The sequence below is a fragment of the Sturnira hondurensis genome, unplaced genomic scaffold (genome assembly GCF_014824575.4).
Source record: "Sturnira hondurensis isolate 20B ecotype Veracruz unplaced genomic scaffold, ASM1482457v3 Scaffold0009719, whole genome shotgun sequence".
NCBI lineage: Eukaryota > Metazoa > Chordata > Mammalia > Chiroptera > Phyllostomidae > Sturnira > Sturnira hondurensis.
The window spans coordinates 16,788,934-16,807,893 of NW_028082350.1; the positions used below are offsets into that span (position 1 = coordinate 16,788,934).

General features: G+C 48.9%; 1 protein-coding gene across 4 annotated transcripts in view; it reads left to right on the forward strand.

Moving 5' to 3' along the window:
• NBEA (neurobeachin) overlaps positions 1 to 18,960 on the forward strand; it is a 465,797-nt gene that overhangs the window by 233,561 nt on the left and 213,276 nt on the right. For all 4 annotated transcript variants that reach the window (XM_037057645.1, XM_037057647.1, XM_037057648.1 and 1 more), the window contains 2 exons: positions 4,684 to 4,792; positions 7,623 to 7,789. In XM_037057645.1, the coding sequence (XP_036913540.1) occupies positions 4,684 to 4,792; positions 7,623 to 7,789 (276 nt within the window). The remainder of the gene's footprint in view (positions 1 to 4,683; positions 4,793 to 7,622; positions 7,790 to 18,960) is intronic.

Consider the following 18,960-nt stretch of genomic DNA (forward strand, 5'->3'; position numbering starts at 1 on the left):
AGATTGTAATGACCTCAGGAAAAGGAGCTGTTCTTGTGCACGGCGATGCCCCGAAAGGCTCCTGCTGGGAAACGGGCCCAGACACGCAGCATGCGCTCTGCGTGGGGCGGAAGGCCAGTCCTTGCTGTGTTCCTGAAGTTAAGATTTAGGAAATACCTTTATGTTCTTCATTATCTAGCGAAACAAAATCTTACTTGCAAAAATCGCATTCTGTCTCTGAGCTTCGTAGCATTTAAACAAAGAGTTAGCAGCCTCCTGGCTCTCAAGTACAGGCCAGTGTCTCACCTGCTGCAGGGTGGGTCTGTAATGTTAACTGCTGTGTCGCAGCAAGTGTGGGGCATCTACGTATTTTTTAAAAGCATTACTCGTATTTATGAGACAGATTTCAAAACAATTCATTATACTGACGACTAGATTATTTTTATTTCTAGCAAAATATAAGGGAAACAATAGACTTAACTTACCTAGGAGCAGAGTTGATGTTAAAAATAATTTCTGAATATTTCTTCTAAACATTTAAGGAAGAAGTAATACCATTGTACTCACAGTCTTCCAGAACTAGAATAGATAACACATCACGACTCACTTTGTGAGATCCAGGCATCCCTGTGAGAACACCAGAGACATCACAAAAACACAGTTGCAGACTAATGAGCACAGGTGGAATGATTCTTAAGTCCGTGTGGCAGGTCAGGTTCAGCAGTGTATGAAAAGGGTCACATCGGGAGCAGCAGGTGTTTTTCAAAAAACTCAGAGTTGCTTTTATATTAAAAATACGCATCAGTGAGATGCACCACATCACCGAAAAAGAAATGTATATTTTTACGTATGGATATTACAATAGATACGGGGAAAGTATTTACAAATTCAGCATTTCTTCATGATGTAAACTCTCAGTAAACCAGAAGTGAAAGTCCCTCGGTGTGGTGAATGGAACCCACAGAGCCACGCAGCGGCCCTTCGGAGTGGTGAAAGACCAAACACTTCTCCCCGAGATCAAACATGAGGCAGGATGCCCTCACTCAGCACTTGCACTAAGTGCTGAATACTAAGTACATATTCGAGTACTGAATACTAAGTCTAGTGAGTGGACTGAGCAAAGGCACAGGATATAAGATCGGATCGCTGTTCAAAAATCCATTATGATGACACTTATATGTGAAGTACTGGAAACTTCAGTTAAAAATAAAACCATTATAATAGTATCAAAACTATGAAATACTTAAGGATGTACTAAATAAAATATATGAAGGACCTGTACAATAAAAACTACAGAATGTTTCTGTGAAAAAATTATCAGTAAGTAATAAATAAATGCAAAACTACACTGGGTTGGTGACTCAGAACACCCAACACGGTTAAGTTTTTAGTTTTCCCCGAGCTTATCCATGGGCTCAAATCTAATCAAAGCTTTAGCGGGCTTTTTTGTTTGTTTTTGATGGAAACTAACAAGCTGATTTTAAAATTTCTGTGCAAATACAAAGGACCTGTGTTAAAACAAATATGTAAAGAACAGGGGTGGGGGGTTGTTTCAAACTGGAACACGTGACCGATGGGAAGGAGGAGAGAAGGTCTTACCACTCAGTAATGAAAGGACAAACTATTCAGTACAAATTCAGCAAACAATTTGAACAGACCCCGCACCTAAGAAGATAGACAAATGGCCCGTCAGCATGTGAAGAGGTGGCCCCCGCCACTGTTCACCTGGGAAACCCAACTTTAAGCCACGACGGCAGTGTGCACCAGCTGCAGTGGACGTGATTCAGTAGCTGAGCAGCACGGGGTGTCAGTGTGGACACGGATATACTGTGATATGGGTAACTTAGTGGTGAGAGTGCCGAAGGGCACATTCACTTGGAAAAGAGCTTTCCAGCACCTTAGAAGACTGACATACAGTTAACTTTTGAACCAGCGGTTCCAAGCCTAGGTACTTCCCCACGGGAAATAAATACGTAGGCCCCCATCCAGACCTGTATGTGCATGTGGGTAACAGCTGCATTCGCAAGAGACAAAGACGAGAGACAACCCACTGTTCTTCAACACGGGAACTGAGTGTGACGTATCGCCACGTGGGCTCCTGCTCAGCGACGAGACGGTCTGAGCTGACGCACGCAGCGGGCACAGAACTTGAAGGCGTGTGTCCAGCCCTGGGAAAGCCGGACAGCAAAGGCGTACTACACGATTGCGCTCAGATGGCAGGAAGCTCTAGTAAACTGTCCAGGAGAAAACAGGCAGGAAACTGCTTGACCCAGGTCTTGGCGATGACTTTCTAATCTGACACTAAAAGGAAAAATAAGCAGCGGTACCACGTCACGCTTAGAAGATTCCGCCCAGCCTGGGAAACCGTCCTCCAAGCAGAAAGGCCGCCAGTTGCCTGGGAGAGCACATTTGCAAAGCATGTGTCTGATAAGGGGCTAGTATCCAAAACAGAGAAGGGATTCGTAGAGCTCAAACGAAGGAGGACAACAGCCATCAGCAGACTGCAGCTCAGGCATGGGGAGGGATTTGTCCAGATCCTGACGCTGGTGACAGGCAGGACTCAAATGCAGGCCGGTTCTGCCCTCGGCCCCTCGCTCACCCACAGTGACGGAGGACTCGTCGTCTGACTCGCACGCTGCCCTCCTGCTGGTTCTTTTCTGTCATCGTATTGCAGGAATTAATTAATGTTTGAAACTGAGGGTCTCAGACTCTTGGGTCAAAGACAGACAATTTAAATTATAACAAACTAAATAACGCTGGGTGTATCCGAGGATGTGAGCATTTGCCTCGCCGACAGCCGTTCTGTTGGAAGCAGAGTATGTTTGGTCCCGGCCGCTCCCCACGTCTGCAACAGCCCGTTTGGAATAGGAACGGCTGATTGAACAAACGGCTTCCTCGTCTCTTTCCTTTGAAAAATGAACTCACCCTCGAAGATGAAAACCACCTCATTCCCTTCCTATGTTGTATACATACTGTGAGGGGTAAAATGTTCTGTAACGGGTATTCATCCCTAAGTTATCAGATACTGTTATTTGCCTCATTTTCTGGGTGCTAAATGCATCATAGAATTTTATAGTCAAGAAACGGCCTTACGGTTAAAAGCCCAGGTGCCCGGCCAGCCTTCCTGCGTCTGTTCAGCCATCCGCCCACTGGCTGTGCAACAGCCCACACGTTGAGACAGGGCTGGTGCCGGTCAGACTGGACACAGAAGCAGATCGGCCCCGCCGCTTATTTCATAGCCCCACGGTCTCGGGGAGGCCTGTTGAAGGAGAGAAAAGTAAATTCAAGACAATGTAATAAATACTGTAATGCCCAGGTGCGCGACCCTGTGAGAAGGTCTGTGGGCTATGTGGGGAGTGGGCGGGGGGGCAGGTGTCCCCACCAGGGCCCTGGGACAGCCTGACGCATCCGAGGAGCCTCGGAGGCTTCTCTGGGACGCAGGACTGGCACCTGTGTGACTATCTTGTCCATTACACGTGTACCCTGGACACGTTTATCTGTGAGTAACAGTAATGGCCACATAAAAAGTGTACTGCAGGGTAGATCAGGAGAGGCAGGGAATCAGGAACCCGCTGTAACCCAGAGGAGAGGTGAGTAAGGTTCCAGTTAAACCAGCGTTGATGGGGTTCGTGCACTCACTGCAATACATTGAGGAGGCAGGGCTGACCGAGCCCGGTGCTCGGGTTAGCGTGGGGTTGTCTTAGAGGCCCAGGTCAGCAGGTTGGAAGTGAGGACTCCCTTACAGCTGCGTTGCTTCCTCGGGGCCTCCAGTTCCTCCTGCTGCGGAACAGTCAGGCACTGCCTACCTAGGGCAACGTGGGTCTAATAGGTACTTTAGGCCTTTTCCTGGGCCACCCTACCCCCACTGACCGGGGTCGTGCTCAGGTCACATGCCCTGAGCAGCAGGGCCGTGGGGATTTCACCCCTTTAGCCAGAAATGAAGCAAAGACTCCAGCCTGGAAAGTTCAGGCTAAGCCGACACGAGGCCAAGGTGGTTCTAGCAGATTCTCCCCACCTTGGGTCCATGGGGCTCCCTCAGGTTGGAACCAGCAGTCGCCTAACAAAGAAGACTTTGTACTGGACACCAAAAGCCACTGTGGCCTACGGCCATACCACCCTGACCCCGCCCGATGTCACCTGAAAGCCACCGTGTGTGAGCTCCAGTACAGGAAGGACTCAAGTTGGGCTCTCCGGGACTGTCGAGGTCATAGGGGGAAGTGCAGGGAGCAGCGTGGCACAAAGCTGAGTGGGTGACAAGGGACCGTGAAGATGAGCAATGAAGACAAAGGCCTCACGGACGTGGACAGTGGTGTAGTGACTGGGGGGGGCGGGGTGAGGAGACTAACTGGTAAAGGGGAAATACAATTAAAAAAAGAAAAGGAAATGAGCCCTGATGGAAATTGAACTGCTGACCTTTCGGTTCCCAGGCGGGTGCTCAGTCTACTTCTTCAAAACTCTCTATTTCTGTGCATTCACTATATTGAGTCCACAGGTGATTTTTCACAGGACACGCTGTGGGTCAGAAGCACTGCTCCCACAGTTCTGCGGCATATCCCTGTGTGTCGGGTGTCACCGAAATGCGGTTTGAGCTATATTCATTGTATCCTGTCGCCTTATCTGAAATTTATGCACGATTCATACCTGTAGCACTGAAGACTGATTATTGAATGAGAAGAATGATCCCCAGGGCATTTTTCTTCCTAGATTACTGTGCCACGCTATGAAGGATCACATCGTGCGCGTGGCCAACGAAGCGGAGTTCATTCTGAACCGACAGCGCGCGGAGGACGTGCACAAACACGCCGAGTTCGAGGTAAGGCGGGGGCAGAGCAGCTTCTTCCCGCTCTGCTTCTGGTCCCGGCCAGTTGTCCCTGTCCCTGTCCTCGTCCCAGACAGCGAAGTCCCCCAAAGGCAGTTTGGGTCCTCAGTGCAGGTCGGCCTGGTCACAGCATGAGCAGGTCTCCCTGCCCTGTGACTGGCCTCTCAGTAGACTGGCATTCTTCTGACTTGCCCTTAATAGCAAATAAAGTTTTATCATGCAATGACTTTAGTAATTCTTAACCTAGCAAAGGTTACATACTATTAGATATATGTGTAACGAGGTTATATAAAGAATTGCAGTTTTACCAAACATTCAGTAATTTGTTATCTGTTAACACATCCATTTTTAGAGTGACTACAGAGCTTTTTGGTTCATATTTTATTTTTATAATTGATATTTTATTGACAATTGAAGCATTGCTGTTGTGTGATAAGTAGATCTGTATGTATATCTGGAATTATAATAGTTTAAAATCCTCATAAATACTTTGAATAAAGAACAAATTATCACTTCTATTTATGTGCAGATAGTAAAGGATACAGATAGAAAAATTGATGTCTTTGGAACATACACTATGTGTTCCATAGACATCAGTTTTAATTTAAAACATTATATTTATAACATGTCAGTAATTCTTCACCATTATTTGTATTGCCTGCAGTCAACAAATATTCTGAGTTCACTGCTTTAGATCGAGCACTTAGCTCGTTCTGAGACCAGAAATGGTCTCAGAAATGTCTAGCTGACCGGTGCTGGGCTCACGTCGGACTGTCAGCTGAAACCCCACCCACTCCGCCTTCGGGTGCCGCCTGCAGACAGGTGTGGGGAGGCTGGGAGTTGGAGCCCAGACCCCTCTCTGATGATGGGGTTTCTGTCTCCGAGAACCAGCCCTCCTGGTCGGGCCAGTTGATGTCCTGGGCCTGGTGACCTCCGACCTGGCCCAAGGCAAGGCCCACGGCCAGCCCACGGCCCACGCTCGGCCCCAGTTGCCTGTCGTGTGGGACCGCAGAGCCCTTGTTCTGAGAGGAGTGCCCACGACTGCCAACTGCGATGAAAGCCGGGGACAGTGACCCGTTGGTCCACGTGCAGTTGTGTCGCCTGGATGGTTTCTTTATCCGGATATGCTGCACTCCGAGTGGCAGGATGGAGTTACCTGTTCTTCAGCAAATGCTTTGGTGCACAGCGTGCCACAACTGTTAACAAACAAGTATTCCATCCACTTGCAACGTGCGTTGGCAGATGAGGTCTCCAGTGCGGACTGAGTTCCGTGCAGGATCAGTGTGCACTCCGTCGGGCGGGGGGTTCGCAGTGGTGAGTTTATTCTCGGGTTGTTGTTCGTTCATTGTCGTGTTATTTTCCATACGAGCAACTGCAAGCCGACTTTGGTCCCACCCTGTATTTCTGCTAAGAAAATCAAACTGTCTCATGGGGATATAAGCAAATCAATATTTGTCATGTGGAAGCATTTAAAATAGAATTTTATGAAGCTAGATGTTATGTACCAGCTTTATCACATATTCAACCAAAATGATATTAAGTGAAGTGCAGTACTTTCCAAGTTTTTTTCATTATTGCCCCCAAAGGAATCTTTTTATTTTTTATCCTAAATGTTTCCCAGCGATCACCGTTGATACGCTGCATATCTGGTTCTGGGTGGTGTGCACATCTGTGCTTTACATGCAGGAGGAGCAAGTTTATTTTTCACACGCACTCAACGCCAGCGTCCCCCCCGGGGGTGAGATCACTGCGGAGGACTCATGGCCAAGAGCGATAAGAGGCAGTGACAGAGAACGTGAAGACCAGTGATTTTCAGATTATGTATACATAAAATGCCCATGTAAATCTGACTTCGAGACTGTTACCATTGTTACTTAATGAATGTACCTCGTGTTTTTTAACCCAAGTGTTTGAATTTGTTCTTTTTAGGTCAGAGATACAGAGTAAATCCAGTGATGTGGGTGGGGGGGAGCATGTATGTGGTTCACCAAACACTTACCATTTTAAAATTGGAAAAGATTTTAGAAAAGTCAGGACATTTTCCTGGGACTCTGAGGAATTTCTCTGTCTCCCGTATAAGCCTGTAATTAAGAGAAAAGGTGTCTGTAATGGGAGGTGGGAACGCCAGGGTTAAGGTTTTTAGTTAATCACTGCAATTGTTAAGGGAGAAAAATGGAAGTTTAGTTTTACTCTCCAGTGAGCTAATGAAGTGTCGGCCTCGCTGTGGAGGGGGACCCCGCACTGATCGGCGAGTCCCAGGACAAAGAGACGGATTGGAGAGCGCATTCACCCTCCTAGGGTCAGGGTGGGGTCGCTTCCCCGGAAGAAATGGGCGTGGTGGTCCTTTGTGACAGTGGGCGGACGAAGGGGACGTGTTCAGGCACCTTCCCCAACACAGTCTTTTCCCTGGTGAAGACTCCCTGTCGTATATGTGTCCTCTAGATGTATGTTTTCCTTCCTGGTTACACAGCTCACGTTCCACATTTGGTGATGCTGAAACTTAAGTCTACTTTACACCAGAGTTATCATTAAAACACCGAACAGAATTAAAAACGGCCCTCTTTATGAACCCCTTGACACATGGCAAGAATGGTTAGCTGTATCACTAACACCCCCAGGCACGAATACAGATAGCTCACGCTATCCAAATTATTTTAGTCTGCATATGTCTAAACCCACAAAGAACACGTTCTTACAAGTGTGAAAAGTGACTGTGTGAGTTCTTGAGAACCAAGTTCCAGACAAGTGTGCACCTGAGTTGATCAGCACCCCCTCTGTGCACAGCGCGCCTTGCACATCCACCGTGCTGCTTGTGTCCCCACAGTCGCAGTGTGCCCAGTACGCGGCCGACAGGAGAGAGGAGGAGAAGATGTGCGACCACCTCATCAGCGCAGCCAAGCACCGGGACCACGTGACCGCCAACCAGCTGAAGCAGAAGATCCTGAACATCCTCACCAACAAGCACGGCGCCTGGGGGGCCGTCTGCCACAGGTGGGTGAGCGCCGCGCCGTCCACCGCAAGGCACGGGCTGTCATAGACCTGGGGGGGACCGTGCGTTGAGTTACTTAGAGAACACAGTCACCGGCGTTAAAAAATTGCTGTATTTTTCCTGATGTCTTTAGTAATGTCTCTTTAGAATGGTTTAGCAGAAAATCTGAACTTTTAAAAGTAGCTCTAGTGGAAGTTGTTTGTAATTTTGAATTATTTGTAACAAAATACAAAATTTGGGAAAGTATTTTAATCTTAAAGAGTCAGGTCTTCCTACTTACTAAATTAATATCTTTCTTAATTATGTACAAGTGATAATATAAGCACTTCCTATGGGAGAAGTAATACATTCTTTTTAAATTTTTCTTTGTTATTTTCCTATTTAGTCTCTCTTAAGAAGTGTTTCATCCCAAATTAGAGCATGTATGATATTATAGTACAATTAAAACCAAAATTGGTTATTATTAAATTACAGTTGTAGGCATAAAATTATAATTTTCATAAAAATTGTTTCCTCCGCGCCTGGAACAACATTTTCCAGTGAACGGGCAGCGAGGCACCTCGTTAGGCCGCAGACAGTCCTCACCTGTGCGCCTCCGTCTTCCTCGACCCCCGCGAGCGTCCTCACTTCGTCCCCGCCGGCCCGGCTCGCGGGCCGGCTACCCGCCTGGAGGACACTGGTCGGAAGAGCTTGGGTGGACGTTACGTTACTTGGGAAGAACTTCTGGATGTGACTAGTGTAGCATTTGACTACTGTCCTTTCGTTTCAAACCTGAGATTTAGAAAACTTACTTAATTTTTCATTTTTTAGTTTTGAATGTGAAGTAAAATTATAACTTGACGTCTTTAACAATGGCCAAAGCTCAGTATTTGTTTCCTGTAGTAACAGCAATACCATGACATCTAGTGCATGTGCAACATCGTGCGTCAGGCGCCACTGATACCTTTACACGGGTTTTCTTACTTAACCTTCAAAGCGTCTCGGTGAAAGTTTGCTGGAATCTTCTCCCTAGCACCGTGAAGACACCGAAGGTTTTCCAGCTTAGGTACACGTGCATAGCAGCACACTACGTACGAGTGGAGGCCGAGGGTCCCATCAGAGTCCTCCAGAGAAACTCGGACCGGACCCCGCAGAACGTACGTGGGACAGAGAGGCAAGCAGGCGAGGGCACAGGTGCAGATTGTGTTGAAGAACGGTCCTGAGTCTGGGGCTGGCCGGCTGAGGTCTCCGGGCAGGCGGGCAGGCCGTCTCCTCCGGCAGCATTTCCATTTACGCCTGCAGACAGCATCCCTCTTCTCCAGAAACCTCAGCCTTCTCGCTGGAGGCCTTCATCCAACTGCGTGAGGCCCACCTACGCTGCTGAGAACCGGACCTTTTACTTCAAGTCAGTTGAATGTAGGTGTTAATCACACCTACAGAATGTTTCAGAGCAACACGTGGACTGGGTTTGGCCTAACCACTGGCGCCACAGCCTGGCTGGCTGACACATGACACTGAGCCGTTGCACAGAGGAGCGGCCGCAGGAGCGGCCCCACCTGAGTGTGACCCCCACGCAGGGCAGCCAGGCGCAGGGCAGCCAGACGCAGAGCAAGAACGTTCTGCCCGGGTGCAGACATTGTCTCGCTCCATGTCTCCTGAACGGGGTTCATCCGCTTCTTCATCCACAGTCACGACTCCAACGTTGCATTGCCAGCGATTCAGCTCCCGTGGGTGAGCATTGTCCTAGACGCAGAGAGCCGCACATGGTTCAGGTTTTAATATTTCATTGTGTTACTAAAACACAGCTGAACAGCAGCAACCTGCACAGTGTCCGATAGCACCCTCTGCTGCGCTTACACACTGCGCCATCCCAGTAGGGGACAGGCAGCGGCCCCGCAGAGGACCAGCATCTGCCGCCCCTCCCTGCACACCTGGTTCCCAGTGCCCACCGAATAAAAACAGGCGGTCTTCCTCCTACCGTCCTTTTCTGACTGGGCCGCGAAACTGTGTGTCTTCAAGGGGAGGCTCTGTTCTCTGTACTCCTCCCTAGTTTTTTGTTTAATTAGCAAAACACAGTCATTGAACCACTCTTCTTTTTGTCTCTCTTGGCAATTTTTCTAGTGTCATGGCTTAAAAATCCTGCCAATATGCTGGCAACTCTCCAGTTCATTACCTGTAGTCCAGATCGCCCCCTTTTCACCAGACCTGTGTCCCATCCCCCTGGTGGCATCGTATGTATGCTGGTCACTCAGAATCTGCCGGTCGTCTCACACTGCGACCACAGATTGTGCTCCAGAGGTTGTCCCCCATTCGGGTCGCTCTTGTGGGCTTCCCCACCCAGCGGGCTCCAGTCTTGCAGATGCCGGCTGTCTGTCTTGCTCTGACCAGTAACTACCCTTCAGAATTCCCTCCGCAAGGAAAGGAGGGAATGGCTTGAAGCAGCCTGCCAGGGCAGAGCGCACTGCTTTTGATGCAAAGGTCGAGAACTCCACTCCGGCCAGGCAGCCATCCAGCAGAGAGGCCTGCCGGAGCATTGCCAGCAGGGGAAACAGCCCCGAAAGAAGGGGCCCTGGACCCGCTCACTGAACAGGCAGGCCCCTCATCTGCGGGGGGGCTAGTGGCAGCTGAGCAGGGGCTGGACAGCAAGGGTCCCTTCGCCTCTCTCTCCCACCGCCCTTCCTGGTTCTTCTTGTCCCACCCCGGGCGCCAGAGCCGCAGCGTGCCGGGCCGCTTCCTCCCAGACCAGCCCTCCCACCTCCCGTGGGCTTCAGTGCAAACTGTGTTTTCTCAGAAGAGCCTCCTGTGGCCCTTGGCCTAAAACTTTCTTTCCCCAAATACTTTACGTTGCACTTCTCTGCTTTATTTTCCCTTTCCAAGATTTATGTCTATCACACGCATACATTTACATGTTTGTCAGTTTCATCATTTTGGTTCCACTCCAATGCAAGCTCCGCAGTGGATAGGGCTGACTTTGTAATGCTGTGTCACAGACAGCTTCACCTCCGGTCCTCGGTGACAGCCCTAGTCCCCAGAGTGACGTCTCTCGGTGACGTGTGTCATGCTGCTCCGGACACGTGTATGATGGCAGATGTCCACCACTGTAGTATCGGGCAGAGCATGTTCACCGCCCTAAAAGCCTCTGACTCTGTCCGTCCACCCCCAACCCTGCAACTCCTGGCCACCACGGGTCCTTTTATTCCCACAGTTTGGCCTTTTCCAGAAAGTCCTGTGATATATCCTTTATATCATTACAGTATATATCCTTTCCAGATCGGCTTCTTTATTTTGAAAGGAATTAGGGTTCCTCCACGTCATATTGTGGCTCCACCACCCATTCCCTGTTCGTGCTGATGAGCCTGTATCCTTGGGGCAGACCGCACCGTGTTTACCTGGCGAGCCTGTGTCCTTGGGGCAGACCGCACCGTGTTTACCTGACGAGCCTGTGTCGCCGGGGCAGACCGCACTGTGTTTACCTGGCGAGCCTGTGTCGCCGGGGCAGACCGCACCGTGTTTACCTGGCGAGCCTGTGTCGCCGGGGCAGACCGCGCCGTGTTTACCTGCTCACCTAGTCAAGGTCGTCTTGGTTGCTTCCACATTTGGACAGTTACGAGCAAAGCTGCTGTACATATCCACGTGCAGGGTTTTGTGTGGGTGTGAGCCTTTGTGTGGCCTTTGAGGAGTGTGACTGCTGGATTTTATGGCGGTGGTATGTTTAGTTTTCTAGGGAGCCAGTAACCTGCCTTCCCAAGTGGCCGTACTGTTTTGCGTTCCCACCAGCAATGAGGGAGACTCCTGTTGTTCCAAATTCTCGCCAGCGTTTGGGGGTGCGGCCTTTCTAGTGCACGTGTGCTGGTCTCTCCTCTCCATTGGTGTTTCCCTGGCGGTGTGCCGTGTAGAGCGCCTCTCCCTAGGCTGTGTTCTCTGTCTGCGTGTCTTCTTTGACGAGGGGCCTGTAAGGTCTCGGCCTGTTTTTTACCCAGGTCGTTTGTTTTCTCGTTACTGAGTTTGGGTTCTTTGTGTATCGGGAATGATGTCCTTGATCGGGTGTGTCTGTTGCTGGTGTTCTCACCCAGTCTGTGGCTTGTCCCTTCGTTCCGTGGCTGTCTGTAGCAGACACGAAGTCCAGCTTCTCCATTCTCTCTCTCTCACGGAGAGTGGCATTGTCCTTCTCTGAAATGGCAGCACCGAGCCCGAGCCGAGCTTCCATGTGGTTCTCGAAGGTGGAAGCGTCAGTCCTCCCATTTCTGTCAAATCTAAGGAATTTTGCCCCCGTGACGTTCTCCTTGCTGGTTTCCAAACTAATGTGTTTAACCTAATGTTTGCATTTATTTTTTGACTCGGCAGTGTTGGGTCTAACGTGTGTTAACATTTCTAGTGGTATTACTGATCTTTATTTCACCCCTGAGCACCCTAGAATTTGAAAGCACCTTTAAATTGCACATTTAGCAGTTAATGCTGTTCATAGTGTTAAAAACAGCTTTTCTTCATCTATTTTATACTGGGGGGTCATAGTTACTATTCCTTAAACTACACAAGCCAAATTTGCAAGTGGAGAAAGGACCCAAAAAGACATTTATCCAAAGAAGACTTGTGAGTGGCCGACAGGCATAGGAAGGAGTGCTCAGTGTCGCTCGTCACCAGGGAAGTGCAAAAGGCCACTGGGAGACATCACCTCTGCCCCGTGTCCGTGGCCGTCATCCAAAAGACAAGAAGCAGCGGGTGCTGGCGTGGAGAGAAGGAGGTTCTCGTGCACTGTGGGTGGGAATGCAGACTGGGTGGCCGCCGTGCGAGCAGTGTGGAGGTTCCTCGGAAAATGACAAGTGGAACTGCCTTGTGACCCAGCAATTCCTACTTCTGGGAACATATCAAAAGGAAGCAAGAACACCACCTGGAACAGATGCCTGCACCCCGCGTTCACAGTTGCAGTGTTGGCGACAGCCAAGCCGTGGAGACGACCCACGTGTCCGCCCACAGATGAAGGATAGAGAAGTTGTGGTAAATACCCATGCACACACGTGTCTGTAGACATATGCACACACAGTGGAGTATGACCCATACACTTTCAGAAAGTGGAGATCCTGTCATTAGAACAGCGTGGGTGGTGACATTGTGCCAAATGAAATGAGGCAGACGGCAGAGGACCGATCCCGTGGGATCTCGTTGACACGCGGAGCCAGGGGCGGGAAAAAGAAGGAGAGCACTCAGGATGCGAGAGGGCAGGTGTGCGGTTGTCAGAGGTCGGGGTGGGGGGAGCTGGGCGGGGGCCATGGGAGGCCTGGGCGTCCTGGTATGAGCGAGACCCCGAGGCCTGGGCATGAGGTGGTGGCGTGGACTGTCCCTCACACTGCTGCGTGCTGGGTCTGAAAGATGGGAGAGCGGGTCCCAGAAGTTAGCACCGCAGGAAGAAAAGGCACCTTTTCTTTCTTTATCGGTTGTTGGGGTCTGTACGGGATGACGGGTGTTAAAAGGTGATCGCTTCACAAAGTATGTAAGGCAAATCGTCATGGTGGAGTCCCTAAAATTGCTGAGTTGTGTGTCAGTTCCGTCTCACGGAAACTGTACCAAAGAGACAGAAACCTACGTGAGCCATGACAGCCTCGATGAAAGAAGAGATTGCAGTAGGCCCTTAAATGACCAAAATATGCACACATAAATGTGTGTATGTATTTACTGTTTTAAAGTTAAATGAACTGTAATTCCAAATATCTCAGTTATTTTGAGATATTTGGTTAAATAATCACAGATGTTTTGGTTATATAATTTAGAGAACATAAATTGGGTTTTCCTTCAACTAATGCGTGTAAGTGAATCAATTTTCACTACATGTGTTTTTAAAAATTACAGTTTTTTAAATCCTAAAGTCAATGCACTAAAAACTGGCAATTTAAAAGCAGTTAAAAATGTCAACACTTAAATTCGGAACTCGCTCTGCACTCAGTGGGCGTGGCTGTTACAGGCACGTCGGCCGTTACCGCGTCCAACTCAGCGCTGTTATCTGTGACCTCGGTAGCACTGTGAGGTCCACAATGATGAAAAGCTGCTAGGAAACTACACCTACTTGCGTGGCAGCCTGTTTTGTCTGATGGCTGTGAAGGTCATAGAGCCTCACACTATGTGATGCGTAAGTGCGAACCTGGTAAGCAGACGCCCATGCCAGGCGCCGTGAGAAGGCGGCACACTCCCTGGAGTGCGGTCTGGGGTCTGTGGCCGCCGCCTCCAGAACAAGCGCTGTCTTAGTCACCGATTCAGGAGTTTAAAGTTAAAATAGTAACTTACAGTAACATAAAGTAAGTCTTACAAGCACAAAATGATAACCTCACCGTGAAATAAGTAGTGATACATCAGATGAGCAGTAAGCAGGGCGTGCTGAGAAGCGAAGGTTACATGCTTCTGAAATAAATCCTGGGTTTGGGATATTCTGAAACAGCTGTATTTAACTTCCACTTCCTGGCTCCACTTCTCTGTGTGTGTGTGCGTGTGTTCACCATTTACCATTGCCTTCTCTGGTGGGTGTGAAATGTAGGCACTGTACTTGGTTTGCCTTAAATCCACATTCAGTTCCTCCGAAGTTCCTCCCTGGGGCTGTTGGAAAGTTGCCCGAGAATGTGTTCACTGATTCCAGAGAGGGAGGGAAGGAGAGGAACGTCAAACCTGGACCCAGGTCTGTGCCCTGAAAGAACCAAACCTGCTCCGTCCCACTGAGCCATCTGGTCAGGGCCAGGATATGCTCTTGTTTACTTCTCTCCTTGGACCCTCCCCGTCCCTGCACAGAGGGACCGTTTCTCCCTGGGTCCTGTCAGCGGGGCATCGAGGTTATGCGCTCCTCTTCCGAGCCCTGAGAATAGCGTGTGAATCTTCCAGGGCCGTGTTTTGCTGGTTAGGCTCAGCAGTGTAAATGAGCAAGAATGCGAGGAGACGAGGAAGACACTGGTTGTGGTGACAGAGCGTGTCCTTAATCTGCGATAGTTAAGGAAAGAAGTAAAGACAGAAGGGGAATCATAGGCAGAAAACAATGGAGTCGAGAAGGCAGTGCTGGTGAACTGAAGGTTGGGAGGTTGTGGGATGTCCAAGTTCAAGGTGTGAGAAACACAGCCGTGTTAAGGTTAAATCACCTGCAGACCCACAGGTGGTCTTGAAGGTGATCGAGGGAAGCCCAGGTAAAGGTCATGGGGACCAGGAGGTAAGAAAACGGAAGGATGGCGTCTCTCATGGGCACTTACGTTGAATTAGCCAAGGTAATTCCAGAGTTTGGGGTGGAAAGGAAGATTGTCCGGCGTTTTTAAGTCTTCAGTAAATAAAACGAACAGCCTGGGAAGCTGATAGAGGGCTCCAGGCAGGGAGAGGAATAAAGAGCGTTGCCAGGTTCACCGAGAGCCTTAAAGATGCCTCAAAGCTCATCCTCCCCGAGATGTGCATACAGGGCAGATCCACGTGAACAGGAACGGAAACTGTGCCGCGGGGTGACAAGACTTTCGGAGTCTGTCGCGTTGTCCCCTGCTGGAACTGGTCGCTGGGGAGGAGCGGTGGTTTGAAACTGCGCCATGCAGGCGAGCAGGCCGCCTGGGCCGGGACCAGACACGCCTGTCGTTTGGACGTGGAGGTGGTGGCCGGGCTGCGACCTCCGCAACCCAGCTGATTGTCGAGGTCGTGTGTGCTGCTTTTTGTCCTAAGATGTATAGATTTTTTTTATCAGTTAGGATGATTATTTTTAATAAGTGTCTCAGAAGTAAGACACTTTGTAAAATGCTTAAAACATACAGTTAGAATCATATAAAACATACCGATAATACTGAAGAAAATCTGTAATGAAGAACATCTCACAAATATTGGGAGTCAGTTTTAAAGTTAAAATCAGTGTTTTGGATGACCACTGTAATGAAACTTCTCCTTGGCTTAAAAATGGGGTAAATCTTTGGCCATTTGTAAGGAGCGCCCGGAGCGAGGTGAGGTCATTGCAGCCCCTCAGTCCTGTATTTCGCCACAGATCACACAACGTGCGTAGACCGGGCTGAGGGAACTGTTTTTCCAGCAGTACATCCGTTGCCTTCGCAGACACTGTCGTGCTGGAGTGGTTGGAGAAGGTGCTTTATTAGGTTGTTGAGAAAAATCTCTGGACTCCTTGGTTGTGGTTGTTTTTAGAAACTTGCTTTTCGGACTAAACGTCTTCATTTAAATACCACTGCGGTCCCTAAAATAATATGTCCTACCCATCAACTTTTTGGAAATCATAAATACACATGTTAAAACATTTAGGAATTTGAATTCCGTCTTTTTCACTATACCTGTCCTCTTTTATTAGTGCATGCACATACATCCGTTTTTATAAATGAAATGAACACACTAGTTTACAGGGCCTCCCCCCTGTTCACTCCGACGTTCTGTGCTGCACGCAGAGGGTTGCCGATACTCCGGCTGCCTGTTCAGGTGGGAGGTGCTGTTGCCCTGGAGTGCTGTGTTTGGAGTCGTCCGTCATGGACACGTCGTAGGGGGAGGACTGTTTATGTTTATGGCATTTTAAGTAACTGAGTTAAACCCCTTGGAATACAGAGAAATGGCTTCTTTACTCACATCACTGTTCACTTAATCTTGCGCCCCCGACATGATTGCATTCACATCAATCTGCCCCCAAGTGGCTCAGGGAAGCAGATGGGCGTCCAAACGTGGGGAGGGCTCCAGCTCCCAGATCCGCTCCGGGATCAGCCTCGGGGCGGAGTGAGCAGGGCCCCACGGTGACGCCGCAGGAGCGCTGCCCCGCTCCCCTTCCTGCTGGTGGCCCGGGAAGTCATGGTTGTGATCCGTGTTCTGTTTGCAGACACTGTCCACACGGTGTAACAGCCATATTTTTAAAGAAATAGATATAATTAGTATGCCTACTTTGGCCATTTTTAAAAATAGTTCGATTTTTATATACTTAAGATTACATTAACATAAAGCTGTTTTTAAGGATATATTAATATAGCCTTTTAAATATTGTGTTGTCTTTGTATTACTTTTCTGTTGGTAATTTTTATGTGTATACCTTTTAATAATGTAATTATATAATCCCTCAAACATAAAGTTTTACTTTGAAGTTTTTTTTGTCCCACCCTTTTTGTAAATAACTGTTGAGACATTCAGAAAAACTATTAAAGGCATTGAGGCATTCAAGAAAAAAAACGAGCAGGGTTAGATTAGTGAAAGAAACTAGAAGGATTTCACAGCCCCGCGTTCTCACGGTGCTGTTACGGTCAGGAGAGCACGTCCCCAAACTGGAAGGTAACCCAGCTGTCGCCCCACACCCCCTGAAAGGGTGGATGCTGCTAAGGCGCTCATTGCTTTGCTAACGGATCTGCAAGGTTATCTCAAGGCAAAGTTACACTTGTCTCCCACCAATTCTGTCTGTAAATAACTTCCAGTCAGTTCAGCTTGCTGTTCTAACACAGCTAATCCTTCTTTCCAATCGGATTTTTACTTTGGCTACAGTTAATCCAGTTCACGTGATAATGATGAATTCTAAACACCTGAAGTGTTTTTGTTGCAGCTGAAATCTGTGGAAAAGTCTGTGGAAGAATTTGTGTTTTTATGCAGAGGCTGTTACAGAGACACATGCAGCTGCTGTGAACACGTGCAGACGCGTGTGGGCACCTCCAGGCACATCCCAGACGGGACCCTGATGCCAGACACTGTGCTCTCTTGAGTCAGGGTCCCGTCTTCATCACCATCCAGCAAACGGTCACTGAGTTGTGGCAGATGGCCTGCGGGAGGAGAAGATGCCGCCCCCAGCTCCGGCGGGAGCCGGGGCCATTACGCAGAGGGGCGCATGTGCCTTCCGAGACTGAACATAAACCTTAAAAATTACGATGGATGGCTTCTGGCTGAAGAAAGACTTTAGAGGGCTGGGCAGTAAAATACGCCTTATATAAAACCACCACATGGGCATTTTTAAAGCTGATAAACTAGGTTTTGTTTTAAACTGAGTAAGCTGAGAGTTTTTCCTGGTGCCTAAGATGCGTTATTAGGCGGTCACTTCACAAACCTACGGAAAAGACCACTGGCAGAGCACTTCCATAGCCCCTTCAGGAGCGGCCGTTAAGTATGTGATGGTCAAGTGGATAGCAAAGTCCTCCCTGTCAGTGCGCTGGGCGCCATTGTGATCGGGGTGCAGGAACATCAGGGCTCAGTACACCTCTCAGTGCACCAAGTAGCCCAGGGCACTGGGCTAGCGAGGACCTTGTACTTGTCCCCGAGGGGGCAGCCCGTCTGGTGGTGTTGGTCTAGATGGAAATACATTGGTGAATCCATGGTCTTCTATGTAATTCTTTATCACAGATGGGTCCTTTTATTCATACATATGTGTGTGTGTGTGTGCGTGTGTGTGCATATATATTTTTCACTCATACATGCATATATATATATACACACACACATATATATATACACATATGTGTATATATATGAATGAAGGAAGGCTTTTTTCTCTGGTGCATCCCAACCACTCACTTCCCACACCCAGGTTACTGGACAGGAAGCCCTGTCTCTGGCCCGCCCGGATGGGGTCCAGGACGTCACTGCTGTCTTGCGGCCTTGCATGTGCTCCCGAGCCAGCCCGGGGGCTGCTCTCTGTGCCTCTGTGTGCATTGCACAGGGCCTAGAGGAAGGGGACATCTCACACTGGTCACTCGGTACTTCTACAGTGTCCGTCCCTCCTGTCCTATGGGAAACCATGCCATTGAGATGGTTTCACTTGGAAACTTCAGTTTCAGCCCCCCTCCTGCCACCCAAATCACTTGCTTTAATTCTCACTATTCATTGTGAATCCCTTTACCGTTATTAACACTGCTGTAGTTTGTTTCATTCTTTGAAACAGTCTACACTCCAGGTATTTTAAAGGAGCTCTCTGATTAATCTTAACAGGTGACATTTACGCCGTTAATACACACGACATGCCTGTGAGGATTAAGCACACAGGGCGTCCCAACGCCAGTTGTTACTGTGGTGATTGACCCTGTCACTCTTTGCTACATATTTCTAAAGAGAGGAGGCTTCTTGAATGTATGAAACCCCAGCAAGCTCTAAGTAACAGCGCAGGCACAGTGTGTGAACTCCAGTCAGAGGGGTTTGGTTGCGGGTGCCGGGCGAGACAGTACTTCTACAGAGGTCGGAGACAGGTCAGATGAGGAGGCCCACCCGTCCTCTGGGGTCCTCTGGGTGAACG